Source organism: Poecilia mexicana, unplaced genomic scaffold (genome assembly GCF_051168715.1).
Source record: "Poecilia mexicana isolate PSO_F unplaced genomic scaffold, ASM5116871v1 scaffold_19, whole genome shotgun sequence".
NCBI lineage: Eukaryota > Metazoa > Chordata > Actinopteri > Cyprinodontiformes > Poeciliidae > Poecilia > Poecilia mexicana.
This window is the reverse complement of record NW_028263388.1, coordinates 10,205,466-10,226,427: the sequence shown is the minus strand read 5'-3', so window position 1 is coordinate 10,226,427 and position 20,962 is coordinate 10,205,466. Positions and strand designations below refer to the sequence as shown.

The 20,962-nt window shown below is 40.8% G+C and overlaps 2 protein-coding genes and 1 long non-coding RNA gene across 3 annotated transcripts in view; 1 reads left to right on the top strand and 2 right to left on the bottom strand.

The window, feature by feature from the left end:
* ccser2b (coiled-coil serine-rich protein 2b) overlaps window positions 1–4,499 on the bottom strand; it is a 37,927-nt gene extending 33,428 nt beyond the window's left edge. Inside the window, exon 1 of the mRNA XM_014982821.2 lies at window positions 1,721–4,499. The gene's annotated coding sequence lies outside the window, so the exon portion shown is untranslated. The remainder of the gene's footprint in view (window positions 1–1,720) is intronic.
* Window positions 4,500–4,919: 420 nt separating this feature from the next.
* LOC148153655 (uncharacterized) lies at window positions 4,920–16,885 on the bottom strand. Its single transcript, XR_015766385.1, has 4 exons — window positions 15,254–16,885; window positions 7,547–7,610; window positions 7,390–7,449; window positions 4,920–5,113 (listed from the first exon to the last, which is right to left on the bottom strand). It is a non-coding gene; the product is annotated as an uncharacterized LOC148153655 (long non-coding RNA).
* A 91-nt stretch (window positions 16,886–16,976) lies between these two features.
* On the top strand, window positions 16,977–18,568 carry LOC106907776 (D(5)-like dopamine receptor). Its single transcript, XM_014973626.2, has one exon. It carries the CDS (start codon window positions 17,210–17,212, stop codon window positions 18,566–18,568), a length of 1,359 nt encoding a protein of 452 aa, XP_014829112.2. The 5' UTR covers window positions 16,977–17,209.
* Window positions 18,569–20,962: the final 2,394 nt, after the last annotated feature.

Here is a 20,962-nt window from a genome sequence, read left to right as displayed (position 1 = left end):
AAATGGTTTTGGAACAGTTTTGTTGAATACATAACACTCGTGTCCAGATCTCCTACAATCAGAACATAAAGAGTTGCAATCCGAGACGAACAACTGAGACTTCACCAGGTTTTAAGAAGCAAGAGATGAAAACTCTTTCATCCTATTGTGGTCCGTTTCAACAAAAACACAGCTCGCTTGTTAGGTTCTCATCAATCTGATGGTTTTCGGTTGAAATCCGCAACAGAAGAAGAACTTCTGTCTTCTTTGGTGGTTGAGTTTCACAATACGACCAACAGCACTTTTAGACAAAGATATGTTTTTCTACACACCCGATTGATTAAAATGCTCACTGTTTAGAAGGTCTAAAAACTAATATATTTTGATTTTTAAAGACTTTTACCCATTACACCACACAAACAATGTAAATCGATGGTAACAAAATCCACAAGGGCTCAGCAGAGTGGACTCCCACCTATTTGTGTGTTTGTCTGTGGAATTTAACGCAAAATTGTTTGCAAAAAATTGGTGGATTTTTTCGTAGAGCATATTAAAAAAAATCTAAAGAAATACCTAGCTACAATGCTATTTGACATGCTATTGGCTGCATTTGTTAAGCAGCCAATCAAGAAGTGCTATTAATTTTACTTGGTGCTGATTGGCTATTAACATTAGCTTTTGTGGGAGTGGTAACACCTTTCCACCATGTCAATTAATGCATGTTAAGGAATATTTACTTAATGAGCTATTAAATAAGGTTGGTACAAGTCTCATGTAAACTTTATCAAATGGATAAAAAGTGCATCATCAGATGAGTACGGAACAGAAACAGGAAAGTAAAACCACAAGAGAAACAAACAGAGCCTCGAAAATCACCTTAAAAGAAGCAATTCTGAAGAGCAAAAAATGACCAAATAACAGAATTTGTGGAACAAATCCGCCAGAGAACAGAACCTGCAGAACAAATCTCAAATCAATTTTTTTTGTTGTTGTTTGTTTTAAACTGCAAAACCAGTCCCAAAGTAACAACTAGCAACAGAAAAATAAGGACAAAGAAAGCCCCAAGAGGATCTGAGGTTTAAAATAACTGGTGCCTTAACTAAAGCTAAAACCCTCACATGACAGAACCATGATGTTCCACGCTGCTCTGGGAGCCACTTGAGGAAATTTAAAGCAGTGGGACTTCAACATGAGAATAATGGGGCCAAAGATGTAAAGAATGTGGCTGTTCAGAAAACACTTAATTGGCTCTGGAGACATTCCTCACATTGTCTCTGAGCTCAGGAAAACAGAACAGCCCCTCTGTCACTCTGCAGACCTGACTTACAAACACAACAGACAAAAAGACAAACAAATGTTTTCTCTTTTACTCAACACAAAAATATACAGTATTTGTAGTTGAGGTGTGAAATGTTCACACAGCATAATTTAAGAACGATTTCAATTTGTTAGAACGGTTGTAATTGTAAAAGAATCAACTTCTTCAATAATTTTGCCCTTCCACTGGAGGTCAGAGGCTTTGCTGATCGTTTCACAGCATCAACTCTGCAGAGAACACTGCGGTCCATCCTTATAGGCCATTTTTATCTGTAGTTACTTTACTATTTAACAATATTTCTCCCCTACCTTACACCTAGTGGAATTCAGTTTTCCTTAAAGACAGACATTATTGCGCTATGGTGACATTAAATGCTGATATTTATATGCCGGTATTTGAGAATTGCCAGCGAGTCACACTCACCTGCAGACACTCCGAGCATCAGACCCAGACCAGAATCCCGGAAATGTCGCCGCTGTTATTTTTTCTTTTCTTTCTTTCTAAATCATCAGTCAGTAGTTCAGATGTGTTTTAGTTGAATCCAACACGAGTCAGTCTGACGGAGACACACGAATCCGAATTAGAACGATGAAGAGCGGTAAAAATCCTCCCGGAGAACCGGGAAGAGAAGGGATGCGGAGCTGCGGGAGCCTGTGGTCTCCTCTGCTCTCCGCCCGGGGCCTGTGGACGCTGCAGCACGGGGTCTCCGAGAGATGTTTGTCACCTGCAGGGGTTTGCCTCTGTCCCTCGCGCGTCTAGGCGAGAATACGGGTTTGGTTAAATCCGCGGAGAGCCGGCGCTGCTCTTCTTGATAGAGAGCCGAGTAGGAGCTGCTGCCGCTGCGAGCTGCTGAATCATTCACTCTCACACACACACACACACACACACACACACACACACACACACACACACACACACACACACACACACGCACAGCTGAGCCTGCCAAGTCGAGTGGAGACACAACCCAGCGCTCACAGACCGAAGAATTTAACCTTTTAAAGGTACACAGCGCAATACAACGAAAAGCTCCGCTCTTACAGCGGAGGAGGAGACCACCCGCACACCCGAACCGAACAGTAAGCTACTGAGTCACTGCTCTGAGATTTTGATGATTGTGCAATTCGGAGGTCACCTCCTCTCGAAAACAGGAAATCTGAGCCGTCGCTGGACAAACGAGAAGTAGATATCCAATGTCCCGTTTGGGATGATCTGGTCTGTAGAGGGAAATGTTGGAAGAAAGGGGCGTGGCTTTCAAATACGCTGCATTAATTTGTAGTAGTTATGATGGCAGCAGATCGAAACGCATTCGGAGGAGAAATGGACTAGAAAACAAACAGTGGCGGTTCTTGCATGAATGCTGCCCCGGGCAAAGCTCCTCCCTCTGCACCTGATGGTGCATGTGGAATATTGAGAAACAAGTGTTCTTTCAGTGTTAAGAATATAAGGTTTATTTATTTTATTTTTATTAATTTTTTTTCTCAAAATTCAAGCTTGACAAGTTTCTATATTGCTGTTCATCTGAATGCCTAAAAAGGTTACTTTTTGCATATTCATACAAAGAATAAACTTTTGCAGACTTTTTTTTCTTTTACAGAGTTTATTAACGGAGTGTAATTCAGTTCAGATTTGATTAGCATTTTAGATTTTGAACTAGAGCAATCCTTTTTAGGGCACTAAAAAAGCATTACTCAAAACTGAAAAGCGATTTGAAAAGTGGTGTCTTGTATGAAGAGCCATATCACACAGGGCACCACTATCAAAGAAGCACTACTGGTTGCTATATATAAATAAATAAATAAAAAAAAACACTGCTGACTTAAAATGAAGAATTTGAATTTCAACCTGATTCCTTCACTTTATTTTCTCAGTTTTTGGCTACATTTGCTTTTCTTTCAGAGTGAGGACTCTTGTCAGTGAACAGATTCATTAAACCCTCAGTCTGAAAGGTCACACACCTTTAAGTCACTGAAGGAATGTAAACAGTTTTATAGGGTGATTGCTGTATTTTGAATTCTTTGAAAAATAACCTGAACAAAATCGAAATCGCCCCATAAAACCTGTAAAAAAAAAAAAAAAAAAAGTTGTCACTGGGCGAAAAATTTGGAGTGGTATCTGGTGAATGTACGTCAGAAGTCCCATTTTAGTTGCACCATTTGGGTCTTATGCAGTTGCTGATCTTTTTAAACAAAGAAGTGGTGCTAAAATACAGGAAAATGTGGCTTTTGAGTCAGGATGATTGAGGCTTCAGATCTAGTTAAGGCTTCAAGCTGGTGTTGTTGCACTGAACCCTAGTGGTCATTAAAAAAATCAGTTAGTTTCCTTCCCTTTTTTACTGTTAAACCCGATGTATTTCTAAAACCAAAAGTTCTTATATTGGGATTTTATAAGATAAACCAACACAAAGTAGTGCATTTGCAAGTGTGTGTAGCTAAATATATATCAGAAGAAAAACTTTAAGAGGCTTGAGAATGAGGCAGAGGTTCCCCTTCCAGCGGGAAAACAACCTAAAACATATACATATGAAATTGAAGAGCCTAATTGAAGTCCAGAGTATCCAGTCCAACAAAGATTGACCTGCTTTCCAAGGAAAAATGGGCATATATTTCATTTAGAAATTCATTTCTCTACTTTAGAGGTGCAAAACTATTAGATTTTTGCACAATACTGTGAAATTGTCTTCCATTTACCTGTTATGCACTAATGTTGTTTTGGTGCGTCACTTAAAATCTCAACTGAGATACCCGTTTGTGGTTGTAATGTGAGGAAAACGTGAAACAGACAAAAGGGTATGAATTCTTTTGCAAAACACCTTTCACTTCAATATGTTTGTATTTCATCAGCGAGTCGATAAGAGAAATAGGCCACTCTTAGAGCATGTGTGCAAAGGGCAGGGAATTCAGTTACAGGTTAATCCATCCCAAATGTTCCTATTTTTATGTTTCTTGCATTACACTCTTCACTCTGGAATACCCATGTGTGATGGCAAGAAGATGCGGACTCTAAACCCAAACGTTAATTGTAAGAATTTGAACTTGAGTCGGTCACTGCGTTATGAGCAAGGCATGTTTTATAGAAAAATGTTAGCATAGCTGCCAATGACGGCAGATAAACGATTTCCCTGTAATTATAAGTTGTTTCTCCATCCTTAGCATATTTAGCAGTGAGTGAATGAAGTTGAATGACAGCACGAAGACCCTCCTACGGGTTCTGATTGGTTGTTTTTGGTCAGAACAATGCAGTACTTTAGATGGTAATAGTTCAGGAAGGAAGTGGAGGAGATTGTTTTCAATGATTATCTGTCTCATAACAAACTGTCACGACATGGTGACAGCTTTAACAAACATGGAAAAAACATATTTTTCATTAAAGTTATATACTGCAGCATGAATAAAATGCAACTACATAGCATTTTTTTTAGAAGTCTGGATTGCTTTATATGTATTTTCCACATTGCCTATGACTGTTGCTTGTGAGGAGAAACATTTCTATTAAAACTAATAGAAAAGAATTAAACACTCTACCTGCACACTGTATGTGGACTGTTGCATGTAAAATTGATAAAATTGCGGTAAATATTGTGCTAGTATCAGTATTGAACCAAAGAAAGCAAGTTGCAAGCTTTTAAAATTTTAACATTTTTTATGGGTCAAAAAAAAGACTCAAAAAATTGTAACAACAGCTGCGCAGGGGGGCCCAATCTAATATTTTGTCAGGAGGCCCAAAATTCCTGGCGACGCCCCTGGTTCCAGCTGTCGGAAGAAGCTCAGAAGTGAAGTTAAAAGCTGAATGAAGCTTCATATCAGGAAAAGGAGTCTGAAAACAAAGAATCAAAAGAGCACTGTGAAAAAGGGGAGTTTTAAAGACAGCACTCAGCTTTCAGAGAAGCAATCAACTAACTGCAGTGCATTCTGGGTAAAAGCGGCAGGCAAGTTTGTAGTTCCCATCTGATTGAACAATTCCAGCTCTAAGCAGGGCTCAGAAGTGAGCATAAAAGCTGAACCAAGCTTCATGTCAGAAAAACTGAGTTATAAAATAGAGAAATAAAGAAGAAAATAAAAGAATGTGATGAAAAAAGGGACTCTACAATCAAAATTCCAATCTTCAGAATAAGATACAAGAAATAATCCTACATCCAGTGGAAGTGAGCTGAAGAAATAAAATAAAACATGATAATCCTTATCCTTTTCAAAGAAAGCAAAGCAAGTAATTAAAATGTTCTGAAAATAAAATAAAAATACTGATCTTTTATTAACTGGATGCCATTTTTATATAAACTTGCATTTTGGAACAATGCAAGAACATAAATGAACCATATATTTGTATAAAACTGTATGTAAAGCTCAGTTTGATTAACCAACTGTAACAACAATAAAGAGATTTGGTAAAACACAATGGGCATCAAGGTAAGGTCAGTGTCTGGCATAAAACAAGTTCCTGCAAGGAGGAGCCATAATGTTACTGTGTGGGAAATTCCCACCACACTTTCTCACGAACTAAAACACTTTAAAAACACGACAAAAACAATATAATAGCAGAAATAACATGACATAGATTAAACATATTTCAATAATATGCAAAAAAGAAAACCATATAAACATATTTTATAAAATGCATAAATATATGCAAATGCAAATATGTCAGTTATGACATCACTCTCACTGTGATGTCACAATATCATTCTCTTTTGTTATGACATCATACAACAGTCTTAAGACTGTTGAACTTTCCCAAGATCTTTCATTCGAGCACTGAAGAAAGACTGGCAACTTGTTCTAAAACTTGTACAACTTGTTCTAAAACTTGTACGATGGAGGATCTAGAGTTAATTGAGGAACTTGAGGAATTTTATCTCAAGATACAAAGAAAGAGGTTACAATTTTTGAGTATAGAGGAATTACTAGATGAGATTGCAGAACTGATGAAGAAACTTAAAAGACTGTACGATTTGGATGACGATGAGGAAAATGAGATAGTGGAGACTTTAATCCACCATCTGCACCGAGAACAGCAGAATCAGGAGCAGAGTCCACCAAGGAGTGTGTGGACTTTTATGAGTGACTGGGGAGAGTCATTCATGAGCGGCTTCAGTTTTGGCTTGGGTTTTGGCACAGCTGCTGGCATTGTATTGACTGTGTGTTGTAAACTCCTGTCCTAAACACTGTTCTGGATCTGGGTGGTGCTTGAGGGAGGGGTTCCCGTCGATCTGATCTTCAGTTGCAGAACCTGGCTCTTGGGACGTGGAATGTCTCCTTTCTGGGAGAGATTGGAAGAGGGATTCCTGCCTCAAGTGGAGGAGTTTCAGTATCTGGGGATCTTGTTCACAAATGAGGGAAGAAGGTTGCGGGAGATCGACAGACGAATTGGAGCAGCATCTGCTGTGAAGCAGACGCTGTACCGGTCTGGAGTGGTGAAGAGAGAGCAGCGAAGCTCTCGATTTACCAGTCGATCTACGTTCCCACCTTCATCTATGGTCATGAGCTGTGGGTCATGACCGAAAGAACGAGGTCCTGGATACAAGCGGCCGAAATGGGTTTCCTCTGCAGGGTGTTTGGGGTCTCACTTAGAAAAAAGGTGAGAAGCTCCGTCATCTGGGAGGGACTCAGAATAGAGCTGCTGCTTCTTCAAGTTGAGAGGACCCAGTTGAGGTGGCTCAGGCATCTGGTAAGAATGCCTCCTGGGCGCCTCACTGGTGAGGTGTTCCGGGCACGTCCCACCGGGAGGAGGCCCCAAGGAAGACCCAGGACACGCTGGAGGGACTATGTCTCTCGGCTGGCCTGGGAACGCCTTGGGATTTCCCCCGAGGAGCTGGAAGAAGTGGCTGGGGAGAGGGAAGTCTGGGTCTCCCTTCTGAAGCTGTTATCCCATGACCCAGAAAAAGCAGAGGAAAGTGGATGAATGGACAAAGGTTTTTGTTATCATGCAGTTTCTAAGGACTGGGCATGTAAGAGGATGAGGAGGTTCTACAAGCAATTCTACGGATGATTTTTCACTTTCACTTGTTTTGCATGACCTGTGGAGGGTCAAAAGTCAAGTTTTATTCACCAATTAGTTGTTTACTCTGTTTAATTCCCTGAAATTGATTCACTTACCTGGGGATTATATTGTTTCTTCGGTGGAAACTTAAATGCTGGGTACGCCTCGCTGTCTTCCTGCAAAAAAGGAGGAGAAAAGTTACTTATCTGACAAAATGAATACAAACATGATAAAAAAAAGGACTAAATAGATTCCTCAAAGTGAGGTCCTTACCTGGGGCCTTGGGACTTTCTGTTTGGAAGCCACGTCGTCTACTGGGTCTTTTGGACCTTCTTTCCTGCAATGAAGAGAAAAAAAGACATTACTCACCTGGAATGTATTGGTTCTTTTTGTAATGAACAACCAGGTTGTTTACCTGTGATTTTGGGTTTTGTTTGGTTACCTGCAGCATCCCCTGAATTAGGTGGTTCATTTGCAGGTACTGGTTATAAAAAGTTTTATATACTTTGATTGTAATGTGGGCTGCACAGTGGTGCAGTTGGTAGAGCTGTTGCCTTGCAGCAAGAAAGTTCTGGGTTCAATTCGGCCCTGGTCTTTCTGCATGGAGTTTGCATGTTCTCCCTGTGCATGCATGGGTTCTCTCCGGGTACTCTGGCTTCCTCCCACAGTCCAAAAACATGACTGTCAGGTTAATTGGTGTCTCTAAATTGTCCCTAGGTGTGAGTGTGTGTGGTTGTTTGTCCTGTGTGTCCCCTTGTTGCCCTGGCGACCTGTCCAGGGCGACCCTGCCTCTCGCCAGCAAGGATAAGAGTGATAATTAATTATTAAGTTTGCATGTTCTCCATGTGTATTGTGGGTTCTCTCTGGGCTCTGAGCATGACTGTCAGGTTAATTGGATACTGACAAATTCTCTCCAAGTTCTCCCTAGGTGTGTGTGTGTGTGTGCATGGTTGTTTGCCTACCTGTCTCCGTGTTGCCCTGCGACAGATTTGCGACCTGTCCAGGATGACCCGGAACATTAGCTGGAGATAGTGTTGAGAATGAGAATCTCAATCGATGAATCATAATTTGTATTGACACACGGAGCATAAAATCAGCCAAGAAAAGCATTCAGACTTTACTTATTTTATTAACTTTCAGCGCTGAAAGGAGACGCTTTACCATTACATCCGAGAAGAGTTTCTAAAAAAGTCTGTGCAGCGTCTGAGGAGAAAGAGGAGGGTAGCTGATTATATGGACTGAGGACACTCCCTGAAATCACACCATGTCTGTGGCCTGATAAATTTCTGTTTCTCGTGAGAAATGGACCTTGGTGTCTAACAGAATCAAAAATGTAACTCTTTACTATGGGCCCTTTGTCTAACAGCATGTGACTCTTTCTCGGCCTTGGTAAAGCGTCTCAACAATAGGCACCAGCAAGTCTGTCTTCTTGTGGATTATTATCATTACAGAAAGACCCACCAGATCAAGAAGATCCAGCGCTATGCTGACGAAGTGTCGAAACCTTACGGCCTGGTCAGCCGCCTCAACACCGCCACCCGGATGCTGGTCTGGCTGGAGGAGTGGATTCCCTGTTTCCACCTCCCGGTTTTGGAGGTTCTACGCCAGGAAGTGGACTAGGACGGCGTCAGCGGTGCTGAAGGGAGGACCGCTGCCCCCTAGACTGTCCAACTTCATGTTCCCACCATCTCTCCGTCTTCCTCCGTGTCTGTTCCTGTTTCACTCCACTCTTCACGCCAGCTCCACCTCCAGTGGTCGCTGCACCTTCTCCGCCTGTCCCCACCCCGAAGTTGCGCGCACCGTCCGAGCTTCCCAGTGCTCCCTGTGCTCTGTCCAAGCTTCCCAGTGCTCCCTGTGCTCCGTCCAAGTTTCCCAGTGCTCCCTGTGCTCCGTCCAAGCTTCCAGCTGGCGGGCCCCTCTGCCGGCCTTCCAGAGCCTCCAGCTGGCCCCACGGGCCCAAGCGCCTCTTGCGGCGGTGACCGCCGGACCCGCCTCCTCGACTCCGCTTCCCGGCGTGGAGTTCGCCTCCTGTGCCATGGCCCGCCCCCGGACTGTTCCTAAATCACTAATTTTTGAATTTTTGTTTGAAACTTATTTTTGCATGTCAGAATAAAAGTTTCAAACAAAAATTTGTTATTTCAATTTTTAAAAAAAATCTTTAAACATTTTTTTGTTTCGTAAAAAAATATTTTTAGGATTAAAAAGTTTTTAAGATTTTTTCTGTTTGAATTTTTTTTTGATTGAATACTACTTTTTTGTTTGACATTTTTTTTAATTGAATAATTGTGAAACAAATCTAACTCTGTAGTTTTTGTTTTTATTATGTAAAGCACTTTGAAATGCCTTGCTGCTGAAATATGCTGTACAAATAAAATTTGATTGATTGATGATCTAAAAGCTATACCTACAAATTATAAAAAGGACTCAAATCAAATATAAATGAGTGTGCCTCATCTATACAGACTGGTAGAACAATTTCACACTAATTTTGAATCAATAGGTCACAAGACCTGGTAGCTATTGAAGAAAAATACAAAATGTTAACAAAAAATAGCTAAAAAATAAAAAATTAGTTAAAATGGAAAACAAATTGGTGTGCCTGATCTCTCTCTATTTGTAGAACAAATTCACACTGGTTCTGGGTCAAAAGGTCACGAGACCTGGAAGTTATTGAAGAAAAATACAAAATTTTGACAAAATAATTGCTAAAAAAAAGAAAAATGGTTTAAAATGGAAAACAAATGACTGTGCCTCATCTATGCAGACTAGTAGAATTATTTCACACTGATTCTGGGTCAATAGGTCAGGTGACTTGGGATCTATTGAAGAAAAACACTCAATTTTGACCAAAAAAAATTCGTAATAAAAGAAAAATGGCTTAAAATGGAAAACAAATGACTATGCCTCATCTGTACAGACTAGTAGAATTATTTCAAAGTGATTTTGAGTCAACAGGTCACATGACCTGGAAGCTATTGAAGAAAAACACTCAATTTTGACAAAAAATTCCTAAAAAAAGGAAAAACTCCTGTTTGTATTTACATTCAAACCCGCAATTTAGCAAGATATGTAAATCAGAGCTAGACCAGGCATATTTTGTCTTTACAGAATTACACTATTAAAACTATAAACAAGGGCACAATGCAACCTTTTAGTGACTGTAATCTATAAAAAAAGAGCTGCCTGTTTGCTACACTTGCAGTGGAGATGAAGATGGTCCATTCTAGAAAGCAGAGCTGCATCAAACTTTAATGTGGAACTTCCAGGAAAAAAAAAGAAGAAGCAAAAATTGAATTGTTAATGCATGTCACTATGAGAAAAGCCTACTGAGTTTTGCTTAAAAAAAATTAAATTAAAATCACACATGTGTGTCTCATGAAGTGAAAAAATTATTTGCAAAACAAGCTTATTTGCACATGTCAGAAATCTTTTCTTGCTATTCTAAGTTTTTGTTTGTAACTCAAAGTTTTGCTTGTGATTCTCACATGACGTCGTCGGCAGGGCCAAAAATCACAACAAAAGATTTCTGATGTGTGCAAATAAAAGTTTATGTTTGGCAAATAACTTTTTAAGTTCACGAGACAAAAATGAGTTATTTAATTAAAAAAAGTTTTTTAAACAAAATATATATATATATTTTTTAAAGAAATTACAATTCCAGACGTTTTGATTACAATTTTATATTACTTAACTGAGGTTAATTTATTTATTTATTTTTTCAATGAATAATTGGGGGTAGGGGGTGGGAATTAACTGCATACTCTGCAAACCAGACCCTAAACTTAAAGTCTGGATTGAGTTTTTTCCCCTTCATTAATGACACGCTTTTATTATTATATCTATCTTGGTAATTCAGGGTCAGTTATTTTTAATTCTAAATTAATATCCTTGTTGGACTTTTATTTAAGTGCTATTCTCCTTCAACTTCAAGATACATTTACCTAACGCCAAAATAAATGCAATGTACATTATGCAGCAAAGGAAATTAGAAGATCAGACATATATCCATTATGGAGATGACAGGTTTTGGACTGGCGATGTGCCCCTATTGCATACAGCAGGGCCGAGCGCAAATCGTGACACCGCACCTACTAATGGCACTTCCGGTGGCAGGTGTCATTATGCGCCACAAGTGCCACTGTTTTCGGGGGTAGCTGCCAGTGTTGTCACTGATTTCGGCTGACTTCGGCTGACCTCGGCATCTCGTACTGGCACTTCCTCTGACACCTGTCATTAGTGGCACTGTTTTCAGGGATACCGGTCAGTGTTGTCACTGCCTTCGGCTGACTTCGGCTGACCTCGGCACCTCATACAGGCACTTCCGCTGACACCTGCTGTTATTGGTCACAAGTGTCACTGTTTTCGGGGCTAGCTGCCAGTGTTGCCACCATAGACATTGCCACCATGGTTGCCACTGGCTTCGGCAAATGGACTACATATCCCATGATGCTTTATAACTAGTAGAAGAAGAACTTGAAGACAGACGAAGAAGAAATAATTTTTCAGGGTTTTTTTCGCAGAAAGACCTATGTTAGCTGAATTCCTACACTTTTTGTATATCATGTATGATTCGTTCATCCTATTTATTCACTAAAGTTCATCTGAATAATCCAGCCGACTCCTTTCGTCTTTGAATTAATCAAATACACAACAGAAATCAGGGATGCCATTGGTTTCGGCACCTTTGCAACAGCTGAGTCTGGCTTCAACTAGAGCTGCCGTTAGGTGTCCAGAATGTTTCAGAGCTGTCACAACTGGTGCCGATGTTTTGGGGGATGACAATGACAATTTTTGGAAAACGTGTTTTATATTGCCTGTTTATACATTTTTATTTCAATGGTAATTGTATTGGTTAATTATCCATTTAACACCTTGAATATTTTTGACTTAATTTAATTGAAGGAAGATGGCCAAAGTAATTGAATCTACCACTGTCACTATTACAGTGGAGCTTGTTGAACTCCATTGGGTTGCCAGATAGGGCTTTGGCCAAGATGGAAATACGTAGTAGTTGTGTAAAACGTATATTGTAGAAATTAATAAAATTTGAAAAAAAAAAAAGTAAACGTAATGAAATATTATAATTTCTCATGGAGAAATAATGTGTTATGTGATCCTGATGTAGTAAATTCACTCGTTGACTAAACATGAATTTTACAGAAGACTTCAAATGATTTCAGAGAGGGATTTTATAATACACAAATATTTTAGTTCTTGGCTATTGAAAACTTAAATGATATGTTATTGCTGTTTAAAGTATTTACATAAAATGGGTAATAAATATTGACAAATCAATTACTATGCATATACTTTGTGACATAAACTTTAAAAAATGTTGAAACATATCTGCCAAATAAAATAATATGTAAACAGCACAATTTTCTTTGAAAAAAGCATTTGCATCTTAAGTATAACCCAAAGTAATTTTTATTTCAAAAAATATGTAACAATCTTGTTCTTAATGCTGCTTAGGATATACACATTGTCAAAGTTTTTGAGGTGTACGTACTTTGTGTTTTGACTTATCAATATTCAATATTAGTGTAAAAAATTTGAAGGTGGTTTAACTTGAAAGTGAAAGTCCTCCTGCTGCCTTGAAAATGCTATTGAAATGCATTTTGTAGCTCACATTTTAGTCATTCTCTCATCTTTGAATAAGAAAACTTTGAAGACAATGAACAGAACCAGAAACAAACACAGAGAAGCAACCTTCATTTATGCAACACAAATCTGTAATGAACTTGACAAATAATGAAAAATAGAAGAGATTAAATTTATTAAATAAGTAATAACTCTTTACAACAGGTTAACAGGCATTTTTGGAAAATTATTATAACATGTTTTAAAACAAAATTTGCATTATCTTACAAAAAACACTGATACAGTTATAGTGGCTGCCTGGTCTATTAAGTAATAGACCAGGCAGCCTCTATAACTTATGACATCCTGTGCACTGTCATGGAACCATGCTGAACATAATGTCACTCTGGAATTGTCAATATCTCATGTTGCCACTGTCACTAATATTAACTAATAAGTCAATATTAGTGAACTTACCCGGTTTAATAATCAATAGCATTATATTAAGGTCATTGTATGAAAATAATTATAATCCGGAACTGACAGGAGCTTGTCAGCATTGACATACCATAGCGACCTAGTGTCAGTTGTAGTGGTAGGTACCTAGTGGTAGCTATTATCAGCTGTCGCAGAAGAGGTCCCATCTGACATGCATTCAGTGCAAGAGTTGTCTTTCTCTGTTAAGTCTGAACGCCGGCTGTATATTTAAATATGTATGAGAATTATGTTTTAATTAAGATGTATTTTATTTCTATTTGTTTGAACTAAAGTTATTCATATGCTACATTCTGTCTGGAACAGATAGAGAATGAGGTTAGCAGCCCGTGGCACCCATGGCCACCTTACTTGTGCCACCTTACCCGGTGGTAAGGTGTCCACTTGTGCCACCTTACTATAAAGTAAGGTGGCACAAGTGGATACCGGTCAGTGACAACACAGACCGGTATCCCCGAAAACAGTGGCACTAATGGCAGGTGTCAGAGGAAGTGCCAGTATGAGGTGCCGAGGTCAGCCGAAGTCATCCGAAGTCAGTGACAACACTGGCAGCTAGCCCCGAAAACAGTGGCACTTGTGGCGCATAATGGCAGGTGTCAGAGGAAGTGCCAGTATGAGGTGCCGAGGTCAGACGAAGGCAGTGACAACACTAACCAGTATCCCCGAAAACAGTGGCACTAATGGCAGGTGCAGTGGTGGAGAAAGTACTCAAAAAATTTACTTAAGTAAAAGTACAAATACACAGTCAAAAATGTACTCAAGTAAAAGTCAAAGTACCACATTAACATTTTACTTAAGTAAAAGTAAAAAAGTACTGGCTTTTAAAAATACTTAAGTATTAAAAGTAAAAGTACTTGCTGAATACATAACCTAATCGCTAATATCATTAAGTGAACTGATTATATTTAATTTTAATACATAAGAAATGTGCCATTTTAATGAACAATGCCACAGATTAAACATGTTCTTATTGTGTTTATTCTCTGTAACAGTTTATACTTAGATATGTGATTCTATGAATCATAATTTCAGGGATGGAAACATCTTGTCTCCTCTCCTAACATAGCATGAACTTCATTAGTGACATTTATTTAGAAATAAATCCAACAGAAAGGGGATGGAAAGAAGGTGGGTGAGGGAGAACATGCAACCAAGGAGCCACGTAGCAGAGTTGTAGTCAAGACCACTGAACCCGAGACCAAGACCAGTGCCCTGCGCTACATGACACAATAAAATTAAGTTTATCAAAATTGGTTCTCAGATTGATCTGAAAGATCCACATTCCCATAAAAACACCTAGATGTTAAATACTTAGAGCTGAAATTTATTTAACCAGTATCAATTAAAACTCATTTCATTCTGTTTTGCTTCCACAGAGGTCTCCTGCTATCCCTAGAAAAATAACACCCTGGACGGTTGCCCATATTGCCCATGTCAGAAACCACAACTGAAACATCGCAATTAACGGCAAATATTCAACTATGAACACTGTCCAACGGCGCAACAAGAAACCAAGCAGAAGGAGCACCGTGACTGTTCTCACCCTCCCTCCCACTGCAATGTTTGCCACCATGACAGGAGACGAAATCAATCAATGAGCATGCTCTGTGTTCATTCAACTTTTACTTATTCGGCGATTAAATAAACGTGTATATGTGTTAGCTACTGCAGTGTACACAAGAACCCAGAGAGGCTTTAGTCCTTAGGACTTAGTAAAGATCGTCCCGAAGAATCGGATCGTTCCTGAATGTCATACTATATTCCATTTTGGTCACAGCGTTGTCCCATATGCGACACCTCAGTCAACACACAATGGCATGAGTGACAACTTTTTTTCATCGCAGATGCAGCATGTGTCTCAGTCAGTACAGCTAGCTTTGCTAGCATCACGTCCACAGATCTTACCTTTTAAGCTTTCCTTCCAAGTGACGCTAAAAGTTGCACGAAGTCCCCACCGTCTGTGAAAGCGAAGCGCTGCTGATTTTACATGTCACCATATCTCATGGTTTATGCAGCGCTATTATATTACTGACGATTAGACGGATATCCACCACTGCGCATGTCTGGAGCTCCGCGTGCGAGTAAAGGTGGAGGCGATGGGTGACAACAGACAGTAAGTCATTGCTTGGATTTTACGGCGCCACCTTAAGACCCTGAACTTCACATTTTAACGGACAAAAAGCTCAATGCGACGTGGATGTAACAAGTAACGCGACGGTTCTGTAGAAATGTAGTGAAGTAGAAAGTACAGATACTTACTGTAAAATGTAGTGGAGTAAAAGTGGAAAGTATCCATTATTAAATCTACTTAAGTAAAGTACAGATACACGAAAACTGTACTTAAGTACAGTAACGAAGTACTTATACTTCGTTACTTCCCACCACTGCAACTGAGTCATGCGTCACGGGCAAAAGGTCAAAGGTAACAAGGTGACTGGCTTATTATATGTTGTACAAAAAAAAAAAAACAAATAAAAAAAAAAATTTGACCAAAAGGGCACTTGGGGTCAAGGAGCAAAAGGGTCAGGTGCTCAAGCACCCCAAGCCCCCCACCCCCCCGCACGTGTCTGAGCAACTTCCATGGAAGTAGTCAGTATGAAAACATGGAGAATGGAGAATGCATTATACCTTCACCATTCCGCCGTCCTCCGCCTTCAGTCCCACTACGTTCAGTAAGGTCCAGACCACCAGCAGCATTGTCCTGGTTCCCCAAGCCGCGCTGGCTGCGTCCAGGATGCTGCTGCTGCTCCTGAGAGTACACGCAACCTCTGTGCAATGTCACAGCTGGAAGAACAGTGTGTGTGTGCGCGCGCACATACACGCACACACACACACACACACACGCACACACACACACACACGCACACACACACAGCTGACTCTGACGTCATCTTCTGGCTGTAAACATAACCCTTTAATGACCGGCCTGCATGCTGTTTGAAACTACAAATACGATCTAAAAGCTGCTGAAGTCTGAATTAAAATGAACTCAACTCTTTCAGGTAATAATCTGGAAAACGGTTAATATTAAGCCTAAAATTATTTCCAGTTCTAAACATCTAATACTGCAATGAGCTTTAAATGGGGAAGAAAAAAAAAAAAAAAAAAAAAAACGAGAGGTAAAAGAAGCAATAGTACGGAGCCCCGTACAATAGCGATATGAAACTCCAGATTCTTAAGATTAAGATTCACATAAAACGTGTTATATTCGGAGACGAAAAATATAGAACTTTTAGCTGTTCTATCAGCGTCTGTCCAGCAGAGGGCAGAGTTAACCTTCTTTGTTTTCTGGGCGTCACACTTTCAAATCCTTCTCTGGCTGTATCTCGATTCCCCACTGCTTAAATATTTCTATATTAGAAATTAAAGATACACATTCTGTGACTATACTGCACTAAACCAAAGTCATTTAACCACATAATTTATTTAATTACTTATAAAAGCCTTAAACGTGAATTAATTGAATCATACCAAGGCAATTCAGTTTAAACATTTTTATTAAAAGTTTGAAAATGGTATCTAACAGACTCAAACTGAACGAAGTACTTGACCTATTTCTTGTTGCGTCACCGTCTTCAGCGTCATCTCAGTTATATCCAGCTCTTTAAAGTAAAATAACCGTGGCGGATGTGTTGATTCTGGTGGATTTAAAGTGAAGCTGAGGTCATGGAGAAGTAAAACATCTTAGGGTGATGTGACTGAGTCTGATGCGCTGAGACTCTCCAGATTCAGTCCCGGATTCTGACCGGAGCGCATCTCTCTGCTTGAGTTCCATCTGAAACACGGATAGGATGGACCCGGACATGGACAGGGCGTGCTGAGGGTGACTCTTTTTCTTTCCTTCCTTCTTTCTTTCCTTCCATGGGGACGTTTTTAAATAAAAGTAAAATCCGAGGCCACCTGAGCCAGCCGCAGGTGGAGGCGGCCGGAGACGACGTACGTGGACCGGACCGGGTCCTCGGCGTCCGCGCGCTTACCGGCTGCGTCCTGTTCGTCCTGATCGTCTCCACTCTGCTGGGCAACACGCTGGTCTGCGCCGCCGTCGTTAAGTTCCGCCACCTGCGCTCCAAAGTCACCAACTCCTTCGTGGTGTCGCTGGCGGTCTCCGACCTGTTCGTGGCCGTGCTGGTGATGCCGTGGCGCGCGGTCTCCGAGGTGGCCGGCGTCTGGCTCTTCGGGCGCTTCTGCGACACCTGGGTGGCTTTCGACATCATGTGCTCCACCGCGTCCATCCTCAACCTGTGCATCATCAGCATGGACCGCTACTGGGCCATCTCCAGCCCGTTCAGGTACGAGCGCAGGATGACGCGCAGGTTCGCCTTCCTGATGATCGGCGTCGCCTGGACGCTCTCCATCCTCATCTCGTTTATCCCGGTGCAGCTCAGCTGGCACCGCGCGGATAACTCCAGCCGCACCGGCCCGGGCGACTGCAACGCCAGCCTGAACCGGACCTACGCCATCTCCTCCTCGCTCATCAGCTTCTACATCCCCGTGGTCATCATGGTGGGCACGTACACGCGGATCTTCCGCATCGCGCAGACCCAGATAAGACGCATCTCCTCTTTGGAGAAGGCTCCAGAAGCCCGCGCGCAGACGCAGCGGCTCTCCACCTCGACGCACACCGAAAGCACGCTGAAAACGACCTTTAAGCGGGAAACCAAGGTTCTAAAGACGCTGTCCATCATCATGGGGGTGTTTGTGTTTTGCTGGCTGCCGTTTTTTGTCCTGAACTGCGTGGTGCCGTTCTGCAACGCGGACCAGCCCGGAGCCGCGCCGTGCGTCAGCGACACCACTTTCAGCATCTTCGTGTGGTTCGGCTGGGCCAACTCGTCTCTGAACCCGGTGATTTACGCGTTCAACGCGGACTTCCGGAAGGCCTTCTCCACCATCCTGGGCTGCAACCGATGCTGCTCCGCCTCGGCGGTGGAGACGGTGGACTTCAGCAACGAGCTGGTCTCCTATCACCACGACACCACGCTGCAGAAGGAGCAGGTGACGACGGGGCCCGGGCCGCAGAGACTCGTCCCGGCGCGCACGGCCGGGGAGCTTCAGCAGAACTTCGACAAACTTTCCGAAGATCACCGGAACCAGCGGAATCTGCTGCTCCCCGCCCTCCTGCAGTTTGAGTGCGAGCCAGAGATCTCTTTGGACATGATGCCCTTTAACTCCTCAGAGCACAACGACTGCTGTGTTATTCCCGGTCAGATCCAGGACCTCTGAGGGTTTTTCAAAAACCCGGCCGAGATGAACTGTTACCTGGAAATATATCAGATTATTTTAGAAGACGTATCACCTTAAATTATCGTCCCCACTTTTTAAAAAAATTATCTGGCTCGTCTGCAAAGCCATGTGAATACATCTCAATCAGATAGAACATTAAAAATAATCATTTGTTTTAATTATTAGATTCAAAAATGAATCTCATAAACTGACCCTTACACACAGAATGAAATATTTCAGGTGTTTCTTGTCATGATTGTGACCCACACACACATGGCCTTGACAGTGAAGGATGGTAAGCCACCAAAGTCAAAAATCAACACTCAAAATGGATATATTACACACTGGAATTCAAAGTTTGTGTGAAACTTCTGTTACTTTTGATGATCATAGCATCGCCTTGACATCCTCTCTCAATTTTTTTTATGCTCAAATTTCACACTGCCTCTTCAAAAACCTTCTTGTAACACCTTTCTTATGCCTTTCTCTCTCTGAACGAGACTCAGAAAGTCTGCCATTGAACAAACTACTGACAACTACTACTACTTTCTTAAATTGGACACCCCCAACGCTTCATTCTTTTATTAAATTTGTAATAATGACACAGCAGCTGATGTATTTCAATGCCGACTGTAAATAATTTTATATCTACAAGCTTATTGTTGCCAATTGAAAGAGAACCCCGCAAAAAAATTAGTTTTATGCCAACAGATTAATGCACAACCCCCAAGAGGCTGTCTGGGTAATTGATGCTCTTCCAACTTATATCTCGTTGTTTGATGTGAGTGTCGCCGTCTTTGATATGTTAAAGACGTCTCATAGATGGAAGGATAATTGGCAGCAATTATGTCATTAATTTCTAAGGCTGATTGCCTCTTCATAGTTGTCGGGGCTTCGGGTCGGCCATCTCATGCCTGAGAAATTAGAATGAAGCACATCTGTGGTTTTGGCTTTAACTCAGAATCTGAATGTTTCATTGTTTTTGTTCTCTACATCCTCCATTTCTCATGTAAATCTATAAACAATTTCGCTTTCCAGAAGGGGTACTTTTGCGGAAAGTAAAATGGAATCTCCACACCATTGGCTTTGTTGCTGAAAGGACGCAGTGGCCGAGTCGAAGTCCCAATTAGTTTGATTTGTACAGACACAAAAACTATTTAATAAAACACACTCTTAGCCAAAGGGGTTTATGAAAGAAAGAAAATGAAACAGGAAAAAAGTGAAAATGCCAGAAAGTATCCATGTGTACGCCCACATTTAAAACTAGATTAATAAATGAAACAGTTGTAATTGAGAGAGAGAGACGGAAACGCTAAGAAAGCTTGTGAGACCTGCTTTGCTGAATTCTTTCCAATGCAGAAAAAAGTTGAACTTGTTTGATCAATTAAGGAATAATATCAGATTGATTTTAATTCAGAAAAAAGTCGAAACATACAGGAAAGATTAAAAAAAATACTTCCTTATATACATTTTTGTTTATTTTAATTGGTTCAGGGGAAAAAAGGGAACCTGGAAGTTAGTTAACCTCGACTCCTTTCATCTGCCTCACATGTTCCATTGTGCACGTCAGAATACAAGATGACATTCTGATTTTTTTTTTTTTACCTGTGAATCAGAGAGCTGGAACCATTAAACACAGGAGCAACAAAAAAGGCCTTACAGTCGAGGTGTCTCTGGATGCCATTGTTCAGTGCTGCACTCAGAGGCTGTGTGCACTGGTCCAAGACTCCACACTGGGGCAATGATCTCTGGTCTGAACAGAGAGCAGGTGTGAGTACCGTTTGAAGCTTTTGTCCCTGTTGGCTAGAAATAAACCACACACACGCACACATACAGGAGGTGTTGCTGCTGCTTCCATGTTCAGCAGAAGAAAGCCGGCATTGTTTCGACATGAGTCAACTGTCCCGGTACTTTTTGCTTCTTTAACAGCTGAGATAGTCGAATGTTCCCCAAAAAGTTTACATTGTATAGTTGGGTTTGAAACGTGTTTATTTCAACTGAAATTAAACTTAATATGCTTAACAGTGATCAAGGCCCATATTCCAAAAGACTAAAAGAAGCTCCTAATGATAAAATTGTTTCACAAAGCAACTTAAGAGGTCCTAAATTGACAAGATGACACTTGTGAAATGGATAGAGCTCTGCCAATAGCAGGCACTCAGATTCAATTTTGTGGTTTGGGACCGAATCCAGTCTAGATTGGTTTATTATACAAGTTTGTGGAGTTTCTTGTTCTTTTTTTTTCTAATTATGGAAGATAGAGTCATAGACTAACATGCTGAGTATACGAATAAAATAGAAATGAATTAAGTGAACCCGGTTCTTATACAAAGAGAACTGTGTCTCCTCGCCCTGCATTGTAAAAACGTTTCTAAGTTTCACATCATGTTAAAT

Coding starts and splice junctions, on each gene's coding strand:
- LOC106907776 (XM_014973626.2), top strand. CDS start 17,210: ATGGGGACGTTTTTAAATAAAAGTAAAATCCGAGGCCACCTGAGCCAG.